The following is a 26,287-nucleotide window of genomic DNA, read 5'->3' as shown; positions in this document are numbered from 1 at the left end:
GTATGTATTTGTGTTAGGCTGCAGGGGATCGGTTTTAGACCATGCTGTTTTACTCGTATTTCATGGATCCGATCCCATGAAACTCTATCTTAATGCTTGAACAACACATAATGTCACGAAAATCGGAGCCATTTCGGAGGAGTAGAATGACTAACACTCAACACTTTGTCGAACGGGATAAAAAGTATCTTATGTACGTCTCCGGACTCTAAGCTATGTACCTCCCTACCAATTTTCACCCAAATCTGTTCTACCGTTCTTGAGTTATAAATGGTGTAACTAACAGAACTTTCTTTCATATATGTAGATAAGGCATTTTTTCGTCACAGAAATGGATATACAAAATTGATTAAGTGTGTCTTGCGGGTTCGTCAAAGTTATTTTACCATGTCAGGGTTTTTTATAAGTACCTGGTACTCGTACAGTACAAGGTTAGTAGTCGTGTGAATGCATTTAACATAGAGAAGGAATCATCTCCGACCCCATAAAGTCTATATATCAAAGAGCAGCTCTAGAAATCAAAAAGAAGCTCTAAAATCAAAAATCTGATAATTTTTCGACTTTTTATTCTACTTCCTACTGAATTGGTTGTGTGACGTAGGTGGTACTAGGGGGGCTAAAGTGATTTCTTTGGCCTTGATTTAATATTGGTTATATCCCTGTATCATAAGTTTTTTGGTAGCGATTATACAGTGCGTATATTTCATAGGTATTTTTTCATAGGTATTATCCTATTCTTAGTTTTATTGTGAAAAAAATGTTTGATATGGTACTATTTTGAAAATTTGTATTTTCCTATTATAATTTTGGTAATTATTAGAATGTTTTTTTCTGAGATGTTTTTTTAAGGCAAGTCAGTCAAATTTTTATTATTAATCGTTTCATCATGAGCTACCGTAAAATCGGCGATGGGGTGCGACAAAATTATAGGCAATCTGGGCCCTCATCTGGTTGCTCTCCATTGTACTCTGGCCAAACCATTTGGCAAGTCTGGAGGGTTGGAAAAAATTTTGATGCCAAACTATTTTAATAGTGAATTTATATCTGAAGTTTGTCCAAATCGAGGAGGAGGATTTCAAGGAGTCAAAATCGAGGATTTTTTAGAGGAGATATAGCCATGTTCATACATATATACAAATGCCCATACAAACGTGTTAGAATTTTGAACGCGTAGATCTTGAATCTATACGAAATATAACTATTAAATTTGGAACTTGGACTCGTATGGCATTCACGTAAATCAACTTTGTGTCAAAATTTTGCCACGCCCACTTGCGCCCTCAAAATGGAAATCTAGTTGTAGCGAAAGTTCAATATAGTTTTTGGGAAATGTTTATCGGATATATAGTTGGCCGACAAATATCAACTATCCGACAAGTATCGGATATAGTTGGCCGATCGTTATAGAGCTTTATTATAAGACCAATTTCTTAGAATACCAAATAAACCAAATACCAAATACCATTTCCGATCGTTCAGTTATATGACAGTTACAGTTAGGTCCAGTCAATTGACAAAATATATAATCGGTTGGAAGTTTAAGCGTTCTATCTTCATAAACACGAAAGTTGAGTCATATCCGAACTTCTAGTTATATGGCAGCTATAGGATAAAGTCGGTCGGTCCTTGGATGTTAAGTCTTCACTGACTTCCATATTGCAAACACTTCCAAGTTTTTGAATTTGAGGTTATGGTTGAAAAGGGCAACTCTGACTATATACAATCGAAAAAGAATTAATTACCTAAAATTCGGTTCTTTAACAAATAATCGGTATCTCTAATAAATATGAAATCAGTGCCTTAGTTTTAGTGGACCTCCTAGCCAAGAAACTTTGCACTATGGGGAATTCAACCAGTTTTTGTGACAAAAACCCTAAATTCACTAATCTTCAGTGGTGCATAACAGAAATTTTGATAGAAGGCGCAACAACAAAGGAATCAGCTGACAAACACAGGTGTTGCATTTGCAAAGCACAGGCAACTGAAACATTAAGTTTTCTTTACAAAGCTTAAGCGGGCAGAAGTAAAAAGCTAAACAATATTCAGACATTTTTTGAAATGAATTCCAATCTTTGTGGCATATTTTGGATAAAGTGTCATGTTCCATAAGGGATTTAAAGTGAGTCCAGAAGAGTCCATCAACGAAACGTATTGTATGTTGTAGGATATTAAAGTATGTTTGAATGAATTTAATTTAAAATACCACTTTATTCGATTTTGCGAGAAATTTTCATTTTAAGGACATAAACTCAATTGGGAAAACACAGATTTGTTTGCGAAGTGGTTCGAAGCAAAGGGAAAAGGTGCAAAGGAGAATGCTATCTTTTATTTTATTAAAGATTCCATCCCAGGAGTGAATTTTGAAGAGTACAACGATATCGTAGACCAAGCGAGTAAAAAATGTTGCTACCGCTTGACGCAAATGTGGAAGAGGTGCTCTTTTAATTTAAGTCAGTTGTGCCGGAATCATGCAGTTTGGCTAAATTCAAAAACTGTTCTAAATTTTCCGAAAACCAAGAAGCCAGTAGGTCGGCCAACCCCCCCTTTTCATGTGAAGGGCAATATATCTCGCAAAAGGTACAAGAGATAGAAAAAAATGTGTCTTCCATTAGAGGTTTTGGACCTATTAGAGGGCTCATTAAATCCCGATGACACCACGGCGGGTGATGATGAAAGCTCTTTTGATATTGTGCATTTTGAACATCAATATAATATTGAGTTGGAAAACGAAGAGCTGGACTTTTTCTAAGATGTGTGTAGGAAATATATATGTGTTCTATACAATATTAAATGTCTTTCATTACAGGGGCGCAGAATGCATTATATGGACTTTCTTCTTAAAACTGTAATACATTGTTAAAGGCGTGCCACGCCCACTATTTTCTATGAAATACATCAAAGTACTGTCACAGAACTAGTTAATTATTACTCTAAAAATCGGCAGAAATGTACATTAGCTGACAAAAAAATAGTGGCGGTGCCACGGCCCATTTTGTCTATTGGTAAAAGATATTGGTCAATATAACCCCATGCAACTAACAGTCAAATATCTTGCTCCGATATTGAGTTATTAATTTATGTAACAAAACTGGCAAAACTTTTTTAATATTATATTAAAAAAGGCAACCAAAAATTTAGTGAAGCAATAAACAAATGAGCCATACGAAAAGACGAAACCCCAATCGAAAGCTGCAACTGAGGCATATTTTTTTTAAAATAACATGCTAGAATCATTCAGATAATAATATGGGATGGTTAAAGCAGAAGGCAAAAAACTATAAAATTCAATATTTCAATTCAATATATTTAATATCACAGACACTGGTGATATTTTTCATATTCCATATGAAATACTTGGTACAAGTTAGGCTCGAAGAACTCAGAGGAGTTAACGTTGTTATTGAGCCACGTTTGCGCAAGGATGATTAAATCAAAATCGCAGGCTGAAGAATTCAGGAATACCATCCGGGATCATTCCGGGATCATACATCCGGGATTTGTACTGGCGAATGTGGAGGCATAGTCAATACGATTAGTTTGCACACCCCATTCTCTTTGCCGAAAAAGAACTTGGGTGTCGAAAATACTAGGTATCTATCCGGTGGTTGTGTTGTTCCTGTGGCTCACTGCCGCTCTCTGTTGGAGACAAATCAGTAATTTATTTAATATTAATCCAAGCATTCTTGTGCAATAGAGGTTCTTATCTTTATTTCTGCTTAGGTATGAATGCAAATACGCATCCGTTTTTTTATGCACATTGTGTGACTGCGTTGACCTCGTCCTCGATTATCCGATGGGGCTCCGCGAAGTGGCTACTCGCTCCGACGTAGTTCGTCGCCTTTTCGCAGTGCACAATCTGCGGACATCCTCGGAGCCCAACGAACCTTTGAAAAGCCAACAAAAAGGAATCAGTTAAAGGGTTGGAAACTACTTCTAAGTTAACTGCCTTGGACGCAAAACAAAAAAATAAGGCAAGGTAGGACTTATAGGGTGGCCTACCACGAATTTTCAATTTCGTATAGGGGCACAAAAAACAACACAATATGTGAAATCCAATTTAGGGTGCAAGCGCAATAGAAAGACGAAATGAGAGTGGCGCCAACCTTCCAGAATAGGCTGAGCGGATACTCGCTAACTTTAAATGCCGAAATAGTAAAGCCGAGCGGATAAAAGAGAGTCAACTTGCGACCATCAATACCTCAGTTATTAATTAATTATTATGCTTAAACTAGTCGCTTGCTGCTTGTGCCGACATTCTTCCCCCAGTTGGGGGACTACTCCAACTTCATCCTTAAGGGGCAACAGGCACAGCTTAATCACTGCTCGCTTGGTAACTCCAGATGAGGTTTTTATCACCGCCACTCGAAAGATTCCATCTCGACCAGGGATTAACACCATTATTCATTAACACCAAGCGGCAATTTCATCGGAGGTATGTTCTCGTCCTTTACTAGCACCACAACGTTCGGGGCCAAGGCAACACCGGAGGCACGCCATTTGGAGCGCTGCTGGAGAAGGTTTAGGTACTCCTCCGTCCATCGGGACCAGAACGACTGCGGGACCAGCTGTCGATCCGGTTGAAGTTCAGCTTTGTGACATCAGGCTCGATAAAGCTGACTGACGGACCATCAGTTAAAAAATGAGCCGGGGTCAGAACATCAAGGTCTGCAGAATTTTCTGAAACAGACAATAAAGGTCGTGAATTTAAAACAGCACCAATATGGCACAGCAGCGTTCGCAGCTCCTCGAATCCAAGAACTGCAGATCTGACGGTTCGGTAAAAATCCACACCAGTAACTCCAAAGACCTGGGAGCCGCTAACTCTTTGCTCCGGGAGATCAGCTATAATGTGCTCCAACAACCGAGGCTTAGTCCGGAAGCATCGGATGCATTTGTGTATTGCCTTCGTCACGGTTTTTCTCCCCCCAATTGGTCAATATTAGGACCGAATGATTGCCAACAGCGCGCGAGGTTCCGTGTGTAAATTTCGCTCATGGAAGTCAACAATTATAGCCAGCGTAACTGGATGGCTTCTTGGAAGGATAATTGGACTATCAAAATCCAACGACAAATATTTTAGCCGACCGTCTACGCGCAACAGACCAAATTTATCCAAGAAGGGAGAGGATGAGGCGAGGGCACTGGATGCCGCTATCTCTTTTCCATTTTGAAGCGTCTTTATGCCCTCCCAAAAATGCACATGCTGCACTAATCGCAATAACAGCTGTGTTCCAGATTTTATATCGCTACCAGATTTTATATGGGCAGTGGAAACGAGTGATCTTCTCTGGACATGTGAACCGCCTCCACACACGACCCATCCAAGTCGAGTTGTCTGCAGCAATAGCAGGCCGAAGGTCGATGCGCTGTGGACGGAAAAATTCAGGATCAGCCAAAGAAAAATTGCAGGAATATTCCAACTGGAGACATCCAAACTGAAGCTAGGCTGCAGGTCCGTGATATTGGCGGCGATGACGGCGTTAACCAGGGCCGAGTATTCAGAGCAGTGGGACCGCAGGAGAACATCAACAGAGAATCCATCTGTCGCAAAGCCGGTATCGCCAATACCAGACACCGCCATGAATGATTTGTACCTCCGGAGCTGCAGCTGAATTGCCAGCCGGGAAGTGATCACGTGCACCTGCAATCCAGAATCCAACAGAGCTCGGCATGGAACAAGGGATCCAGCGCGACTACGAACAAGAATGTTCGCTGTAGCAAGCAACGATATATCGCCGCTGCGACATTGAGCAACTAGTGCATTAGCAGTGGTCGGCGAAGAGGCTACAGGCTCGGCGACCTCGGCTATGGTTGACGTGGGAGGACCACCCAAAGACTGGTCGCTATATGCCTGCGGCTCCAGAAAATGCAGCAGGCTGTGATGCCTCCTTCCACAACTGCGACAATTTGCAGCGAGGCTCTCACTCATGTGATGGCCCGTTTGGAGACTCTTCCGACAAAGACCGAGTCGCCTGCATAGAGCATAGAGCACAGGCAGAGGGAAGCGAATTAGTAACAATAAAGGATGATCTGCTATTATTTGCAACTCGATGCCCTTCCACGTGAGCGCCCGGGGCGTATGCAGCCATGGCCATAGCCTCCAGCGTCTTACACCGCTGCTCCGAAAATTCGGCCATCGACTCCCAAGTAGGAATGGCGTCTGAACCTGAGGAGTTTTGACTCTCCTCCCACTTAGTCTGGGTAGCTGGGTCCAACCTTTGAAGCAGAACCTGGACGATGATGCAGCTGGCGATTTGAACTGATGAAACCAAATTCTTTAAGGCTCGCATATGGGCATTGAATTTGTCCGAAAGACCTCGAAGAGCTGCTATTGAGCCACTTTTCAACAGACTGAGGCCCAGAATCTCGTTCACGTGTGCCTCAAATATTAAACGATGGTTATTAAATCGGCTCTCCAGTCAATTCATAGTTCTCGTCGGAGACTTCCAAGGAACGAACTGCTTCGAAAGCGGACTCCCGAAGGCAAGATCGCAATCTTTGCAGCTTTTCCACCTTACTAATACGAGGATTGCTGCCGACGATTGTAGAGAAGATCGAGTAAAATTCAGCCCATTCGGAATACCCACCGCTGAACGTAGGGAGCGGCAGAGGAGGCAGGACTTGATAACTTTGACCTAACCCTGGGTCAGCCTGAATGGTGAACATTCCGTTGGAAAGGGTGGAGTGGTCAACTCGTGCTCAATTTCGGCCTACATCGTCGCTACGAGCTCTGAAACAGTTCATCGAAGGTCACTGCTGATCTGCAAAATGTCCAAATCCTCAAGCTCCCCGTGGATGGCTTTGAAGTCGCTGAACATGGTGGCTATCTGACCATGTCGCACGAGTAGCATGGCATCATCCACCTTGGAAATAGGCTGAAGAGCTCCTTGGATCCTCTGTAAGTCCTGGAGAATACCCAGGGCCTTGCACTTTAAAATAGCACTACGGGTTGGAGTGGGTGCTCCTGTGACGGTGCCGCTGGAGTTCATGATTGATTATATTAAATTCCGAACAGTTCGAAGTAAAATTTATTTGCTTGCGGCGAACACGATCTGTCCCACTGTGCGATCAGAACCGTAGCGGAATTGTGGAATGTATATATATATGAAGTTATGTACGAGCGACTGCACTTGCATTTTGTAACGTATGTTTGTATGAAGTCTATGCGCGGGCGAATGCACTTGCGTTGTGGAACGTTTGTTTGTATGCGTGCTTGCGAGCTAATGTTTATGTTTATGTCTGTATGTATTTGTCGGAAAATATGGAAAAATATGGAAAACCATAACCCGAGCCCGACATCAGAAGTGGGATCAGTGCCAACTCTTGCATTTACTGAAGATCAGTGGCGTACCATTATGGAACTACAAAATCGCAATTTCGTCGAGATGTGTAAAGCTATGCAAGCGTCTGTGTGTCCACAAAATCAAGTGGTTTTGCCAAAATTTAACCCAGATGTATCAGGAGTGGATGCGACTCAATGGTGTGCAACTGCAAGCATTATCATGGACGAACAGAAGATTGATGGCAGCGCACTTATCATGATGTTGAGTAGTTGCATGCAGGGCAGTGCTTCATCGTGGCTTGCACAGATCTGCTATCCTGGCATTTATTGGGAGCAGTTTAAAGAACTATTTATACAGCGCTTCGAGATTAAGGAAACGCCGGCAGCTTTGTTCCTGAATCTACTGAACAGCCGTCCAGCCCACAATGAGTGCCCTGCAGTGTACGCAAGCCGTATGGTGACGTCATTGACCACAAAATGGCGCAATATGAACGTAGAGGAAATAGCTGTATCCACTATACTTGCGCATATGGCCAATTTTGACAACCGTTTGCAGCGTATGGTGTTTTCGTCTAACGTACAAACTAGAAGTCAACTTCAAATGGAACTGAAAGCATTTACATTTGACAAAAAGCGGAGTGCTGGAAATACTGATGGTAATAGCGGCGACTGCAAGCGAGCCAAAATTGTGTGCCACTTATGCAAGAAACCAGGACATAAAATGGCGGAGTGTAAATTAACGCAGTCTGGACCGGAGAATAAACAGCATCGCGATTTACAGAATGTGACCTGTTACCGGTGTGGACAACTTAGGCATCTTGCGAATCGGTGCACGAACAATGCAGCTAAATCTGGAGCAGTTACTGAGAAGAAATGTAATCAATGTTTTGTGGCTGAGCCAAAAGGAGTTTTGACACATCAGGGTGACATCTTTCCTATTTGTTTTGACTCTGGAGCTGAATGTTCGCTTATTCGAAGTAGTGTTGCCGAAAAATTTGATGGCAAACTTATTAATAATATTGTCATAATACGAGGTATTGGCGAAGCTGGCATTTCCAGTAAGCTACAAAAACTATCTAAATGTATTATTATGGAAATATTGTAGAAATACTGTTTCACGTCATAGCAGATAAGCATCTCACAAATGATATTGTAATTGGTAGGGAAATCCTTAGTCCAGGATACGATATCATCTTGACACCTGATAAATTTCAATTGGTTAAGTCTAAATCTGTAAACGTCTCTAAAGAATCTGAGCCTTGTTACTTAATGTTGATACTGAAATGATTGGTAATGACAAAGAAAACCTTATTAAATTACTTCAAAACTATTCAGCTGCATTTATTGATGGAATCCCTTGCACAAAGGTTAATACGGGTGAAATGACTATTAGATTAATTAATCCAAACAAAACTGTGCAGCGGCGTCCATATCGTTTGAGTCCAAATGAAAAAGAAATTGTACGTGAAAGGATAACAGAGTTGTTAAACTGTAACATTATTCGACCTAGTTGTTCTCCCTATGCTAGTCCTATACTCTTGGTTAAAAAGAAGAACGGATCCGATCGACTCTGTGTTGATTATCGCGAACTAAACAGCAATACTGTTTCTGACAGCTATCCCTCACCACTAATCAACGATCAGATTGCTAGACTTGCGGGTGCAAAATATTTTACTTGTCTGGATATGGCTAGTGGATACCATCAGATACCCATTCATCCCGATTCTGTTGAATGTGCTGCGTTTGTTACACCTGATGGCCACTATGAGTATCTGACAATGCCATTTGGCTTCAAGAAGGCCCGTCTGTTTTCCAGCGAGCCATTATAAACGCATTGGGAAATCTTGCATATTCTTATGTAATAGTCAATATGGACGATATAATGGTGGTGTGGACTGCATCGGGATTCTCTTTAAACATAGCAAAATGTGGATTTTTAAAAACTACTGTACAATACTTGGGGTATGAGGTACGAGCTGGAGAGTTAAGGCCTAATCCGCGAAAAATTATTGCGTTAAAGTCCTTGCCACCACCGCACACAGTTCTTAGCGTAAGACAGTTTATTGGATTGGCGTCTTATTTTCAAAAAATCGTGCCTCGGTTCTCACAGATTATGAAACCGATATATTCCTTAACTTTGAGTAAAAGTGTGTTTAATTGGAATAACGAGTTGGAAAATATTAGAAAAAATATTGTTGCTATTCTTGTAAATGAGCCTGTACTTGTTATTTTTGATCCACAACATCCAATAGAGTTACACACAGATGCAAGCTCTTACGGTTATGGAGCAATATTAATGCATCGAATCAATGGTAGTCCTCATGTAATAGATACCATTCATACGAATTAGAAACCTTGGCAGTGGTAGAATCCGTTAAACAGTTCCGACATTATTTAGTTGGTCGTACGTTCGTAGTGTATACTGATTGCCATTCTCTTAAATCATCGCGGACAAAAATTGATCTAACACCAAGAGTGCATCGTTGGTGGGCGTATTTGCAGCCGTTTCAATTTATAATAAAGAGAAATCATATTCAGGAAGCCAGCAAAGTTGAAAAGTCGTTAGTCCCTGAAAAGCGTGTAAACTTGGCAGAAATCTCAAGTGACTGGCTGGCTGCAGAACAGCGCCAGGATTCTGAAATTACTGATATCATTAACAAACTTAACTCCAAAGAGTTGACAGATGATGTTGCACAGCCTTATGAGTTGAGAAAAGGTGTCTTGTTCCGTAAAGTTCAGAGAAATGGAAGAACCCGTTGTCTGGCAGTAGTACCCCATGCATTTCGATGGTCAGTAATAAATTAAGTGCACGAGTCCATCATGCATTTGGGATGGAAAAAGACTCTTGACAAGACTTACCAATACTATTGGTTTGCTAAGATGAATAAATATGTTAGGAAGTTTGTTGATAGTTGCATTACATGTAAAACTGTTAAGGGTTCATCTGAGAAGAAACAAGACGAGTTACATCCAATTCCAAAAGTGAATATGCCATGACACACGGTGTATATCGACATAACTGGAAAATTAAGTGGTAAGAATGATCTTAAGGAGTACGTGATAGTACAAATTGATGCCCTAACAAAACTTGTTTATTTGTTCAATACTTTAAGACTAGATTCTGACAGTTGTATTCAGGCAGTGAAATCATCTATTTCTTTGTTCGGAATACCGCAGCGTTTAATCGGTGATCAGGGTAGATGAATTTTCAGAATTTTGTACATCACAGAAGATTAAGCTTCATCTTATAGCTACAGGAGGAAGCCGTGCAAACGTTCACTTGTGATGAGTGTGAACGTGTGATAAGTACACTTAAGAATCTACTGTCAGCGGTTGAATCGAGTCACCGATCTTGGCAGGATGCTTTAGGTGAGATACAACTTTCTTTGAATTGCACAGTTAGTAGTGTAACCAAAGCAAGTCCCCTAGAGTTACTTGTCGGCAAGGCGGCTCGTCCTTTGGGCTTAATTCCACCGTATGATACAGAGATGGAGGTAGATAAAGTTAATACTAGAGATAGGGCAATTGAAAATATGAAACATCAAGCTGGTTACGACAAAATAAGGTTCGATAAAAATAAAGCAGCAGTTGAACGACATAAAATTGGACATTTTGTGTTACTTAAAAATGAAGAACGACATCAAACTAAATTGAATATTTGTTAATTCTGTGTTCATAGTGCTGGATTCAATTTTGATTATTACATTTGCTGTGGAGTCCACTTGTTTTACATCTACTAAACTTATTTTGGGTATTTTCTCTAGAATTGGTATATAATTTTTTGTGTAAATTGTATGATTTAATTTATAATTTATTTGCCATTCAGTTTGGCTCATTTAAAGACTTGCCTTATTTGGCTATGTGTATATTGTGTTTTATTTTTTTTTTTTATTTGTACCTTTTTTTTTAAAACCTGCCTATAATTTTTTTTATATATATATTGGTTGTTTTTTCATTGTATTTTTTTTTTTTACATAAAAACCTGCCTATTTTTTTGTATGGTTTTCAGGCCACACTCTAATCGGGCAACTTTAATGTCGCTTAATTTTACAAAGGATTTTATTTTTATACTAAAAAAAAAATATGCATCGCAGTGCAATATAAAAAAATATGCAACGCAGTGCATGGGGAAAAAAAATTTTTGCGCTCTTGGTAGCCCTGTCGGTTCACTGTCCCGGGCTTAGCTTGGAGCGCTAAACGCGGCCGGTGCTGGCTGCACAGGCGTTTCTTCTTTATTTGGTTGTTGGGGCACCGGTGTTGGCACAGGTTTGTTCGCAGAAGGGTGATTCCAGGGGTCCTCTGCAGTCATTGGGGCATTTTTTCTTTAGTTTCGGTAACTCCTGTTTTGGTGGTGGATTAAGTTTTATTTTGTCTTTGGATATGTTGGGTATTGCAGTGTAGGTGGATGTGTGTGTGGCTGTGGTTTTTTTTTTTCTTTGTGTTAGAAGGTTTTTAATGTGTTCAACTTCGGCGTGTATTTTCACCGAGTTGTTCCATTCTAGTTTACTTCCGCTATTTAGTAGCTTCAGTAATTCAGCCTTTCTGGCTTTTAAACGTTGAACCACGCCACTACGTTTAGCACACATCGCACTCTACTTACTGCGATATTTTGTTTTTTTTTCATTTAGATTATTGGGATTCCATTTAAAAGTGGCTGCTGCTGCCTTCGATAGCTCAGTTGGTAGAGCGGTGGACTGTAGTTGGAAACATGCAATAGAAATCCATAGGTCGCTGCTGCTGTGTGTGTTGTTTTTTTTTTTCGTTGATTTTTTTTTTCAATTGTTGATCCTTATGATGCCTTCTGTGGGGTTCCCTCGATGTCCTTTGGTCCTGTCACGGTCGCCATGTAATAGATTCTTCAAAGGCTCTTTATTTGGTTTTAGGTTTTTTTATTAAACGGAGCAACTGTTGTTGCCGCTCCGAGCTCAAGGGAGTTTCTGATCTTACAAATTTACTTATGAGTTAAAGGAAGTCTAAGTCCCGTAGCTGCGCTGCCCAAAGCGGCAGCGGAGGGACGGTTATGTATTCTTAAATATTTATATATGAATATATATTTATGTTATGTTCGCTTAGGCGGAGGTATGTGGACATGCATAAGGTCCACTCGTGTTACGTATATGCGGACATATGCACTTTTTTGGCGTACAGCAAAGGCACAGCGGGCGATTCATATTTCGGTGAACTTAGGTTTATGACCGAGACCTTGGATAACATAAACACTGCGACAAAGTGTTACAGTGTGTACCCTTTAAGTACTCTTGGTACAGTGGGTGGTCGATATATATACATATGATATTAATAGTGCATATATGAGCATATTACAGGGGCTTCCAGGTGAGCCTCCTGTCTAGGGTGAATCCCAGGTACTTGGGATTGTCTACCTGTGGAATTGGAGAGCCGTTAAGGTTAACTGGAGGGCAGTTGCCTTTGCAGAGAGAAAATGTGGAGACAGTGGTCTTCTCATTATTGACGGCAATGTTCCATCGCTTTTGCCAGTCGCTGAGCAAGTCAAGCTGCAATTGCATCGTTTCGGCTGCCCCCAATGCGCTATCGGCGGTGGAAAGGAAGGCGGTGTCGTCTGCATAGGTTGCTGCGAGCAGGTCAGGCCTCTGAAGAACAGGGAGGTCGGCCGTGTAAGCATTGTACATCAACGGGCCAAGAACGCTGCCTTGGGGTACACCAGCGTGAGCTTCTCTTGTACCGGAGATGGCCTCGCCACATCTAACAGCAAGTTTACGGTCTTCCAAAAACGACTTTAGGAACTGGAAGTATGGTCGGGGTAGGCCAGTCTTTAATTTATATAGAAGACCGGGATGCCAGACACGGTCAAACGCCTGCTTCACGTCCAGCATGACGGCCATGCAGTACTTCTTAGTTTCAAACGCGTAGATGTAGGTATGTATTTATGTTTTTTTAATTATTTGAACTAAACTATTCAAATTTTCAGCTCTACTAATTTCAAGTACGTATGCGCCAAGAATTGAAAGGAGGGTGCAATTTTGCAGCACAAGACGAAGATTTAATTTGTCTTTTCTCAACTTTCAATTTTTTGCACAAATACAAGGTTCTGCCTTGGGATCCTTTAATCCCGCTGCCACTTTCGTTGTGCAGTCAATGCAGGTGCACATTGTAGATGGTTTTCCTGGTGGTGATGATCCTGCGGTGATGATCCTGGAGGCTTGAGGCGGTTTCACGACGCCGTGAATTTTGTTTTTTATTCTGCACTTCACAGACGCGTCGCGAGCAGCTCTTTGAATTGTAGTTCTTTTTTGTGTGTAATGACACAGTGTCACTGTCACTTTTATGTATGTTTATTTTTTAATTATTTCGCACTATAGTCCACCCGGGGGCGCCAAAATGTTTAACGAGATTGTTTTATCTCACACTTTTGAAAATAACAAAAAAAGGGTAGCTGCTGAATGTTCAAAAAAATGGGCGAAAATCGAGAACGAAGGAAACGATCTTGCCTCTTCAACGTTATAATTTCGATTGTATTTTTCTTTATTCTTAAGCCTAACTTATCTATTGCGGCGAAGCGGGGCGAATTCGCAAAAGAGCGACTATGAGCTTTCGCTCCCGCTCCGCCCTAAGCTTTCTTAAAGTAAATTTAGAAACTAATAACTACAAAATACAATTCAACTATAAACTATACTTCAAATTTTCGACAGCTTCAAAATAATGACAAACCATTTAACACCGGCGCCGTTGAAGGCCTCCATTAGGCTTCAACCAACTGGCAGCCGCGCCAGCTTGTGGACCGCTCTCCTGTATTATGCTCCAGAGCTAGTTCTGACGACGGCGACCCTGACCCTTCCGTCCGCGCCGGCGTGTGTTGCTCCTACTCGTCCTGTGAGCCACTGTTGTGGCGGCTGGTGATCCTCTGCGATCAGGACCAGCTCGCCCTTCCGGATGTCGTCCTCCTTGTTCTGCCACTTCGACCGCGACTGTAGGCCCAAAACGTACTCCCGGGACCATCGCTGCCAAAACATTTGCTTGATTGACGAGACGAGCACGTTAGACCCCGCTGGTCCGGGGTCCGCGGTGCTGGTGGGGCGATGAGCGGCCCGCCTGTCAACAGGTGCCCGTGAGTAAGCGCCTCGCCGTCGCTTGAGTTCTGACTCAGAGCCCCCAGGGGTCGTGAGTTCAGGACGGCCTCGACTCCAACGAGGACGGTCTGCAGCTCCTCCGCGGTCAGCCTGACTTTCTCTACCGCTCGTAGGAGTAGGTGTTTTGCAGACTTCACACCTGCCTCCCATAGTCCGCCCATTTGCGGAGCCCGCGGCGGTATGTTCATACCGCAAATGCAAATACTCATTCGATTTTTGATGCGTATTGCGTGACCGCGTCGACCTCGTCCTCGATTCTCCGATGGGGCTCCGCGAAGTGGTGACTCACTCCGACGAAGTTCCTCGCGGTGTCGCAGTGCACTATCTGCGGACATCCTCGGCGCCCAAAGAACCTTTGAAAAGCCAACAAAAAGGAATCAGTTGATTGAAAAGTCAAGCTAGTTACGACAAAATAAGGTTCGATAAAAGTAAAGCAGCAGTTGAACGACATAAAGTTGGAGATTTTGTGCTACTGAAAAATGAAGGACGACATCAAACTAAATTGGATGTATAGTTAAAAGGGCCATTTTTGGTTAGTGAAGTTCTAGAAGGAGATAGATATATTCTGAAGTCATTGCATAATAAGAGAACTTATAAATATTGTCATGAAGATTTGAGAAAGATGCCAGATGGTTATGTTCCGAGTGAATTGGACTTGCCCGCCTGAGACTTGTTGAAATGGTTATGATATATCCGTGTGAGAGGATATGTTATATGAAAATCAAATGTCCATATAGAGTATGGAATGATTGAAATGAAGTTGCAATAGTTTTCGATAAGAAATGTTTGTGAATGGCGGATGTGTTTGAGAATTCAAATGGAAATAACCTGGCTGATGTAAAGTTTATGCATGATTTATGAACCATGACAATATTTTATTGAAATGTATGACTTAAAGATATGGTTTTGAGATTTGAGCTATCTGCGTCATTGGGCAAGCACAAGTGAAAGACGAAAGTTGGAACATGGCGTGTGGCGCTCTTGACGGGACTATGCTCTTAATCAAAAGGAAATCATAGTGACATAAACTAGAGTCGAATTTTGAATTGCTGAGAAGCAAATGAAATAAATTAAACGTTAAAATGAATTTAATTATGTAATGAGAATAAGAATTAAAACTTGCTAATAATGTTGTGTAGAATGTAAAATAATGAAAGATTTTGAAGTAAGTAAAAATGTTTAGTATAAGGAAATATATCAAATAAAAATGGTATTCGAAAATGATGAGTAAAAGAAAACAGAAGGTATAGTCACCGACTTATGTCATATTTGTAATATTAAGATTACAGTACACGAGGACGTGTAAATTGTCAGAATGGCCGTGTCGGATCTTAAATTATGGTAGTCAGTGTAATAAAGAACAATTCTCGTCCCTGCAATTGTTGATTGTTAGTACACTTTGTTCCTTCTATTCGCCAGATGGTCAGGATAGTTCGATGCGAATAAGGAAGAGAGATGTGACATGAGGTTGGATGTTTAAGAGAGAGAGATGGGCACTACGATTGTTGTGCGTGTATGCTTGAGCCACTGCGAGAGACAGAGATACAAGTATGTTCGTTTTAGCTGGAGGACAATTTCGGTAAGCTAGAATTGCTGGGGCAGTCTCAAGTTGGCAGTGGCACGATCAAGTATATTCGCCGTATACAATCCGTTAAAAATATGGAAAACCATAACCCGAACCCGACATATTTATAATATATAACATATTATATTTTGTTTATTATTATAAACAAACTTATTAGCCACGTATGAAAATTGTTCACATAACACTGTTTAAAAATTGTTTAGTTTTTGTTTTAGTAATTTGTTTATGTGTATATATGTAAATATATTAACGATCACGTCGGGGTCATCAATGTTTGATTATTGATAATTTTCAATGCCAGTAATTAAATCAGCTTGTATTAAGTTAAACGTTATAAATCATTATTTGGGTCGCATATCAATTGGGATTTATGTTACAATATGTGAAATCCAATTTAGGGTGCAAGCGCAATGGAAAGACGAAATGAGAGTGGCGCAAACCTTCCAGAATAGGATGAGCGGATGCTCGCCAACTTTAAATGCCAAATTGGTAAAGCCAAGCGGCCGAAAGAGAGTCGGCTTGTGACCAACAATACCTCAGTTTATAATTAATTATTATGTTTAAACTAGTCGCTTGCTGCTTGACCCGACAATCAGTATCTCTAATAAATATGAAATCAGTGCCTTAGTTGTAGTGGACCTCCAAGAAACTTAGCACTATGGGGTATTAAACCAGTTTTTGTGACAAAAACCCATTTTGTGAAAGTCTTGAGCTTGAGCGGGCAGAAACAGCTAAAAAATATTCCAACATTTTTTGAAATGAATTCCAATCTATGTGGCATATTTTGGATAAAGTGTCATGTTCCATAAGGGATTTAAAGTGAGTCCAGAAGAGTCCATCAACGAAGCGTATTGTATGTTGTAGGATATTAAAGTATGTTTGAATGAATTTAATTTAAAATACCACTTTATTCGATTTTGCGAGAAATTTTCATTTTAAGGACATAACCTCAATTGGGAAAACACAGATTTGTTTGCGAAGTGGTTCGAAGCAAAGGGAAAAGGTGCAAAGGAGAATGCTATCTTTTATTTTATTAACGATTCCATCCCAGGAGTGAATTTTGAAGAGTACAACGATATCGTAGACCAAGCGAGTAAAAAATGTTGCTACCGCTTGACGCAAATGTGGAAGAGGTGCTCTTTTAATTTAAGTCAGTTGTGCCGGAATCATGCAGTTTGGCTAAATTCAAAAACTGTTATAAATTTTCCGAAAACCAAGAAGCCAGTAGGTCGGCTAACCCCGCCTTTTCATGTGAAGGGCAATATATCTCGCAAAAGGTACAAGAGATAGAAAAAAATGTGTCTTCCATTAAAGGTTTTGGACCTATTAGAGGGCTCATTAAATCCCGATGACACCACGGCGGGTGATGATGAAAGCTCTTTTGATATTGTGCATTTTGAACATCAATATAATATTGAGTTGGAAAACGAAGAGCTGGACTTTTTCTAAGATGTGTGTAGGAAATATATATGTATTCTATACAATATTAAATGTCTTTCATTACAGGGGCGCAGAATGCATTATATGGACTTTCTTCTTAAAACTGTAATACATTGTTAAAGGCGTGCCACGCCCACTATTTTCTATGAAATACATCAAAGTACTGTCACAGAACTAGTTAATTAGTACTCTAAATATCGGCAGAAATGTACATTAGCTGACAAAAAAATAGTGGCGGTGCCACGGCCCATTTTGTCTATTGGTAAAAGATATTGGTCAATATAACCCCATGCAACTAACAGTCAAATATCTTGCTCCGATATTGAGTTATTAATTTATGTAACAAAACTGGCAAAACTCCACACAGTGCCTCACAGGGAATAAGTATCAATAATATTATATTAAAAAAGGCAACCAAAAATTTAGTGAAGCAATAAACAAATGAGCCATACGAAAAGACGAAACCCCAATCGAAAGCTGCAACTGAGGCATATTTTTTTTAAAATAACATGCTAGAATCATTCAGATAATAATATGGGATGGTTAAAGCAGAAGGCAAAAAACTATAAAATTCAATATTTCAATTCAATATATTTAATATCACAGACACTGGTGATATTTTTCATATTCCATATGAAATACTTGGTACAAGTTAGGCTCGAAGAACTCAGAGGAGTTAACGATGTTATTGAGCCACGTTTGCGCAAGGATGATTAAATCAAAATCGCAGGCTGAAGAATTCAGGAATACCATCCGGGATCATTCCGGGATGGAGGGATCATACATCCAGGATTTGTACTGGCGAATGTGGAGGCATAGTCAATACGATTAGTTTGCAAGATAGCCGACGAGAATACAGATCTTTAATTGCCGAGATTATTGCCGAGTGTTTACTCACACCCCATTCTCTTTGTCGAAAAAGAACTTGGGTGTCGAAAATACTAGGTATCTATCCGGTGGTTGTGTTGTTCCTGTGGCTCACTGCCGCTCTCTGTTGGAGACAAATCAGTAATTTATTTAATATTAATCCAAGAATTCTTGTGCAATAGAGGTTTTTATCTTTATTTCTGCTTAGGTATGAATGAAAATACGCATCCGTTTTTTTATGCACATTGTGTGACTGCGTTGACCTCGTCCTCGATTATCCGATGGGGCTCCGCGAAGTGGCGACTCGCTCCGACGTAGTTCGTCGCCTTTTCGCAGTGCACAATCTGCGGATATCCTCGGATCCCAACGAACCTTTGAAAAGCCAACAAAAAGGAATCAGTTAAAGGGTTGGAAACTACTTCTAAGTTAACTGCCTTGGACGCAAAACAAAAAAATAAGGCAAGGTAGGACTTATAGGGTGGCCTACCACGAATTTTCAATTTCGTATAGCGGCACAAAACACAACACCACATATGGGCGGAGAGCACGAATTCTATCTATTTCAGACGAAGCGTTTAAAGCACATTTATAAAGCACATGCGCATTTACGATCCATATTCGCTGTTGTAAAAAAATCACAAGTGCTCGTGGACCCACATGAAAATACGTCTCGGAGAAGTATCGGACGTAGCTTTGAACAAATTGAGAGCGTTTTGTCAACAATAATTGAAACTTGGAATCGTAAGATATTCCTATATTCCTATTCCTATCTAGGGCCAACAATTAAACTTTTTCAGATCTCTTCTTTTTGTTATTAATACTTATACATTTCGTGAATTTCTGCAACTTTATTCGATACGAACGTTGATAACGATGATGGATGGGCGAATCTGATTCAGAGTAACTTCTGAATCCGACCAAAACACACTTCGTTCGATTGAAACTTTGATTAGAGGCTTTATCTTGCTTATCTAGATTCGCAACGAATACAGACGCAGGCTCCATAGGCTATAATCGATGCGTCAGAAAAGGAATGAATTTTAATAGATGACATCGGATCGGTAAACACGAATCCCGGAATTAAGATGTTCTCTAGTTGCGACAAAGCAATCTGTATTTTTTTCCACGCTATTTCCAAGTGCAGTCTAGCTCATTCCAATGTAGTTTATTTAGCCGAAGTTACTGCAAACGGATCTTTCCTTCTATAACTTTGGGGCTTAATAAGCCAAGGGGGTCAAACAGCTTTGATGTCACCGAAAAAATGTTAGTTGCCTTTTGACCCATGACTGAAGCATCAATTTTAAATTTAAATACATTTAATACATTTTCTTATTTGGTTTGAGATGATGAGACATTCGTTATCGTAAACTCTTTTTAGACTAGCGGTAGCTTTGTCATTATTACTCTCGGTGACTTGGAATGCCTTGATAGTTCCTAACGCTTCACCCGAGAGGCAAGGAATTAAATGATTAGATTTATCGATAACAGGAATGTTAACATCTTTATCTACTAATGTCTCGAAGAGACTCATAAAATAAGCTCTGAATAGTTTCCTCATCCGCTCTGCTTACTCGGACTCCCGCGTCATGGAGTTCGCTGGCAATTGTATAATGCAATTATAAATTTGAGTAATAAACTGGGTTATGTTTCCCCTGAAAGTCCCACATCGAATATTGATGTGGGAAACCAACTCACGCAAGCTCCCAGACCTTTATGATTTTGCGGTGAAAAAAAACATACCTCGCAATCTAATAAGTGCCAAAGCAGTCTCAGACTAATCATAAGACCACTCGCATGTGCCCTTAACGCTTTTTCAAAGCCCAGAAATAACCGAACAGCCTTACAAAATGTATGTGATTGGCCACTGATTGTGAGCTTAAAGTAGAGTATGTGATTGTGAGCTAAAATCTCTACTCCTCATGGGAAAGAATTAGACAAAACCAAATACTATAAAATCAACCAGCAAATCGAACAGCTCATGCGAGAACAGAGGCGCAAGCGTCGTTATTGGAAAAAATAGCGGATCATCAGCTTCAAAAAAACGCCTTAAGGAAGCAACCCGATCACTCCACCAGGCTCTTCACCAACAGGAAGAAACTGCACAGCTGAGGTACATCCAGAATCTTTCGCTAACAAGCACAATGTATCCCCTGTGGAGGGCCTAGCCAAATCTTAGCGCCCCAATTGAAACGACCACCCCGATAAAAAACTCTTCGGTATGCTGGGCTCGCAGCGACGAAGACAGAGCTGAAATATTCGCTGCCTTAAATTCATTCCTCCTGCCAAATTGCGCTATAGAGGTCATCTGCAAACTATTCAAAGGAATCATTAATCTTGGCTATTTCCCAAAAAAATTGGAAGAAATCCATCATTATAATGATACCGAAGCCTGGAAAAAAAAAACCCACAGGCATCCGGCATCATACAGATCAATAAGCCTTCTATCTTGTTTGTCTAAAATGTTTGAACAATGCTTGTTAACTTACATAATACCACATCTGGAAGCTTGCAATATTATTCCGTCACACAAATTTGGCTCCCGAAGAAACCATGGAACCTCAAACAAGTGAACAGATTAAAATCCGAAAAACGTTCAGCCTTCAAACAGTGAGAATACTGAAGCTCTATTTTTCTCGACGTATCTCAAGCTTTCGAGCGAGTTCACTCGTGCACAAAATTATAACGTATTTACCAACATTCACCACAAGCTACTGGAATCATACCTCTACAATAGGGTATTTTCAGTAAGATGCAACGCAGCTACTTCGGGCGACTACATCATTTGTTTCTCCTGGTTTCTCCTGGTTCTGAGCTGTTTCTCCTGGTTCCGCCCGGCTCCGTCGTCGGAGCATCCTGTTGGTCGTTTCGGGTGTCCCCGTCACTGCCGCTGCTCCGTCGCCTTAGGTTCCCCCAGCCGTCGCCTTTTCGCTGGCCACACGCTGGCCTTCCTACCTCTCGGAACGCCCCCTTGGGTCGATTGCGAGCCTGGATTGGGAATTGGCCGCGGACTTTCACACCTCCGGTACTCCAGAGATCAACCGGGAGTGATTAGGAGTTGCCAGTGGTTGACGCACCTGGGAACACCGCACATACGCGCTAGCGAGTCAGGATTGGAAGTTGCCGTCGATTACCGCGCATCGCGCTCTCGCTACACCGTGGACGCACCGCGCATACGCGCTAGCGTACCAGGATTGGGAGTTGCGGCTGGTGGCCGGGGCTGGTGGGGCGGTGACCGGGGTGTTCTCGATTGGGGTATCGGGGTGTTCTCGATTGGGCGTGTGTTCGCGGGTCGGCCTATTGTTTTGTTTGTTTGTTGGTTTTGCAGGACTACGCCAGTCGGCAACGGATCCCTTCCTAGCTCGTTATTTACGTCCTCCTCTCTTTTGGCTGTTGGACTCTCTAAAGGCGGTCCTTCAGCTCAAACTACCGAGTCCTTTTTAAAATCGCTCTAACCCATGCATGTCAGACTCTCCAAAAGCGGTCCTCCAACTCAATACTACAAGCTTCCTAAAAAGACTTGTCCCGATTCGCTCCAATGGGTCTCCTTTTATAAGGGCCGGAAGGATGTGAGGCATCAGACTGGAAGGAGAGGCTGCCCCATGTCAGCGAAAGAAGGTGGACCTAGGACGTCAGGATGCTAGTGCTTCAGCTGAACTTGAACCACTGCAGGGCGGCTCAAGATGTGCTGTCGCAGGCTGCGAGGGAGACGAAGACGGACATAGCGCTCCTAAGCAATCCCCATAGGACTGGCTCAGACAACCGCTGGGCAGTTGACCTATCGGGGAAGGCTGCTATCTGGAGCTGCGGCGCAACCGGCATGACAATGCACTCAGTGCACAGTGCGGAGGGATTCGTCAGGGCTCAGATAGGTGGAGGATGGCTTTACAGCTGCTACATGGCACCCAGCCTAACCAGCAATGAATTTGAGCGCATTATGGACTGCCTGGGAAAAGACATCAGAGGACGTTCTGCCGTCCTTGTAGCAGGGAACTTCAACGAGTGGGCGCAGGACTGGGGCTGCCCGAGGACAAATGCGAGAGGGAGAGTGGTCAGAGAAACTTTTGCGGGAACGGAGTCCTACGACGTTAGGGCGGGTGTGCCCCAAGAATCGCTCCTAGGACCGCTGCTGTGGAACGTCATGTATCCTAAGGCTGCAGCTCCCAGCGGAATGCGACGTCGTCGGCTTCACAGATGACGTAGCGTTGGTGATTGGGACCAAGCATAGGGAGGAAGCGTAGAGAGCGGCGAATAAGGCAATCGAGGCGATGGAGATGTGGCTCCAAAACGCTGGTCTAAGTCTAGCCCCGCAAAAGACCGAAGCGGCACTGGTCAGCAGCCGCAAGGTGCTGGAAACGATACAGCTGCAAGGGAGGAGGCCAAGGAGAGGTCGCTCACAGCCTGGTAGAATTGTTGGGACGCGTCGTCGAAAGGACGATGGACACACACCCTCATTCCTAGCCTTAGAAGGTTTTTGATTCGAAGCCTCGGGCAGGTCGACTTTTACTTGACCCAGGTCTTGAGTGGACATGGCTGCTTCCGGCATAACCTGAAGCGTTTTGGCCACGCGGAGAAGTACTGGTGCCCGGAGTGCGGGAGATCGATAGTCGAGGACGCCAGGCACGTTGTCTTTGAGTGCCGCCGGTTTGCACGAGAGCGCCACCGACTGGAGACGACGGCGGTCCGATCAATCCCCCCAGGAAACCTTGTGGAGGTAATGCTGGAGAACCAGATGCTCTGGGACGCAGTAGCATTTTTTGCTGCAGCGTTAATGCAGAGGCTTAGGAGCATCGAGCAGGAGAGGCGGTAAGGTGGAGAGTTGGGGCCTGTGGCGGGCGAAGCAATGCCTAGCGGTTGTCCCGCTTGTTCTGAAGCCCCCACTATCCATCATCTATGACCAACCACCACCCCTTCATGGTGGTGCACATGCCCCATGTGACACAACGGCAAGTAGCTTACAGTTGAACAGCCTTTACTTCGTGTGACTTGTTGCCCTTTCGATGCATTACCGCCCAAATATGCAGGCAAGCTTATACTCAATTGTGGCGGCAGATTTGCACTCAATGTTTCCGGCAACTGTTCATCGTAAGATGGTGTCACTGACTCTGGTGGTCTTGTTGCCAGATTTTCACTGAATATCTGCCTTACTTTTGCGCTTATATAAGGATCCTTTCTTAGCAGTGTATTTGCCCCACCTTGCTACCAACGCTTGTCCTTCATTTTCCCTTGCCTGTTGGATCTTCTTCTCCAGACTAGCGATCCTTTCCATGAGCGTCAATCAGTAAAGTCGTGGGGTCCATAGCCTGTACTGGTGGTTTTGCTTATACAGTACTCATGGTGCTTTACTACACTTTCATTTGAAGTCCATGGCGTGTGCCATCCACCATCTGCATTCGTTAAGATGGCCGGTGTGCCTGACGTTGCATGTGGTTGTTCTAGCTGCGGTAGCCTCAGGTTGATCTGGGGCTCCGTCTGGGCGAATTTGTCGTCGGCATGTCGCACGTTTCGCTGTGTACGTGCGCTTCCAAAATGCCGTTAGAGTTCCAAAACGTGCGAATAAAAGAAATGGCGCCGATCTAAGTCCCGGGAGTTTCCTCTAACACTTTACACTTCACCGAAACAAGATATATATATGGACATTTCCTGGGGTCGCATTTCCAATTAGTGCCAAAAAATTCAAGAAAAAAACATTTTCTGATTTATTTTTTTTTATTTTTTTGTTTGTTTCCGATAGCATTTAGTGAGTTGTTTTCTAAAAGTAAATTATCAAATTATATTGGCAAAAAACATGAGGTCGCGAACGTACGCGAAATGGAAGTCGGTTTTGGCTTGCTCTAGCAAAATCAAAAAATCTTCGAATTAGAATAGAATATTTTAGTGCAATAACTTTAGTGTTAAAATAGAGGCGTGTAGCTTTCTATCGAGTCTATTCCCAATAAAATATCTCCATCAGTTTTTTTTAAATTAAATTAAGTACGGGTCGCGAACGTACGATTAGAACATAGATAAGAATCAAAATACAAATTAAGAAGTAATTGATTAATTTTTCCATTTCTTTGAATTTTTCTCGTCTTATTAGATTGTTATTAAGAGATTTAGTACAAAAAGAGCAAACACATCATATGTTTACCTTGAGAAATAAATAAACATAAAAATGTCTTTAAAAGTAAAAAAAAAGGTGAAAATTACATTTTTTGACTTTTTGACCTTTTTTTTTTAAAAAAAAGCTGAGTATGCTATGAATCGAATAGATTATGAAAATTTCGATATTTATTTATGAAAATAAAATAAAAGAATCGAGGAATATGAACATTTATTTTTTCGGTCCTGGTTGACCATCCGCCGGAATAGCCGATATATATATGCACACATGAGCGTGTGTGCATGAATGTCTCATTCTGTTGGGGAAATACAACTTAGAATTAGCCTCAACTTAATATATTTTTACCTACCGCAGTATCTCCTCCCTCTTTCTCCGGGATTGCTGATCGGGGTGTCAGTGGCGCCAAACTTAACTTTAGACCACAATCAGTGTGGCCAGATACAATCATAATGTAAGCCGCGAATACATACTGAATGAAAGTGCGGCGCGTAGTGGCGCGTAATTTGAACTGACTGACCAATTTCTGTATGCAAAATAATTATTTTTGATTCTCCAGTCTCCACAATTTTGTTGACAATACACACTTCATTTTGAAGTTTCAAAGGTAAATCGTCTTAGTTGATAATGTCCTACAATACTACGTTGCTCAAAAATGATCAGGCCTTATTAATGTTAAGACTATTGTATTGGTTTGTTTCTTACAGCTATATCTGTGAGGAAGCTTTGATTACTGTGTGTGTTTTCAGTTGTGTTCTGAATTTTTTATTATTATTAGTATATTATTTCTATTATTAGAGATTATAGATTATTTATTATTATTAGATTAAATTAAAAACGCGTTTATATTATCTAGAAAAAAATGTTTATGGCTTATACTTTTTTGCATTAGAAACAGCTTTTGTCGATCTGACTAATGACTTTACATTCTTCCAAGTTGACTCCAAATAAGTGGTGGGAAAACTTTCATTTTCCATAGCTCGCGTGCTTATCAGCTGATACTGCACACGACATACAGATATAACCTTTCGACGTCATTTTTACTGCCAGACGTCTTTTTTTTTTTAATTTGTCTCGTAGTTTAACAATTCAGGGTCTCTTATCTGCTCGGTTTGCAACTATACCATCCTTGTGGGTATCAGATCCGATCAAGTCACATTTTTTGACGTAAAATGGACCAAAATGTAGGCATCTATCAGTAGAAACGATACAGAGCTTACAGATATCGCGGTTCCAATGGTCAACCAAGTCTAAAAGTTTTTTGGACTTACATGGATTCATGGGGCGTTTTTATGGAAGGTTTTTTTTATACGTTTTTATTCTAACGTTTTTATGGATTCGCAATCGCTATCCTGTTAGGGAACGGTCATGGACACTCTTAGGATGTAAATTAAGGATACACGATTAACAACTACATATAATTGATTCAACCTTACTCCCTACCAACTGGAACCGATACTTATCTTTAACATCGTTGACGCATTTATCACACGCAATGGCGTGTCCCAGCAATGGTGTGATGGAACTGCTTGCAACCCTTGACAACTCTTTGACGTGTTGCCCTTCACACGTAAGGCAACCTCTGCGGTGGTCCTTGTCTGTTCTATGCCTTCCCGATGGTCAGTTTTCATCGGAAGATCCAGATTTGCGTTCGCATGTATCACCCGTACATGCAAGCTTATCGAGCTCACGTAGCCACTCGCTAAGATGCACTTCTGTTAGATATGGTTCTGTTAGATATGGTTTGGCCCAATCCAACCTCTTACTGTGTCACAACATGGAGGCGATTAGCTTACAGGTGTACAGCCTTTAATTCGTGTGACTTATCGCTGCATTCCCGCCCAAATATGGCAGCAAGCTTCCACTAAATTGTGGCAGCAGACTTGCACTTAATTGTTCCTGCAACTGTC

General features: G+C 41.6%; 1 protein-coding gene across 1 annotated transcript; it reads left to right on the top strand.

Moving 5' to 3' along the window:
- Positions 1–22,545: 22,545 nt before the first annotated feature.
- LOC138926891 (uncharacterized) lies at positions 22,546–23,087 on the top strand. The gene is made up of 2 exons (XM_070282498.1): positions 22,546–22,623; positions 22,773–23,087. The coding sequence occupies exons 1-2, from the start codon at positions 22,546–22,548 to the stop codon at positions 23,085–23,087; spliced, it is 393 nt and encodes a 130-aa protein (XP_070138599.1).
- The last annotated feature ends 3,200 nt before the right edge of the window (positions 23,088–26,287 follow it).

Source organism: Drosophila bipectinata, chromosome 4 (genome assembly GCF_030179905.1).
Source record: "Drosophila bipectinata strain 14024-0381.07 chromosome 4, DbipHiC1v2, whole genome shotgun sequence".
NCBI classification, from domain to species: domain Eukaryota; kingdom Metazoa; phylum Arthropoda; class Insecta; order Diptera; family Drosophilidae; genus Drosophila; species Drosophila bipectinata.
The sequence above is the reverse complement of the archived record's forward strand: the minus strand, read 5'-3'. Positions and strand labels throughout refer to the sequence as shown.

Bases quoted from the DNA above. Each gene is read 5' to 3' on its own strand.
- LOC138926891 (XM_070282498.1), top strand. From the start codon at position 22,546: ATGGAGATGTGGCTCCAAAACGCTGGTCTAAGTCTAGCCCCGCAAAAG. The intron at 22,624-22,772 runs GTGCTGGAAACG...AGCCTCGGGCAG, and splicing joins CACTGGTCAGCAGCCGCAAG to GTCGACTTTTACTTGACCCA.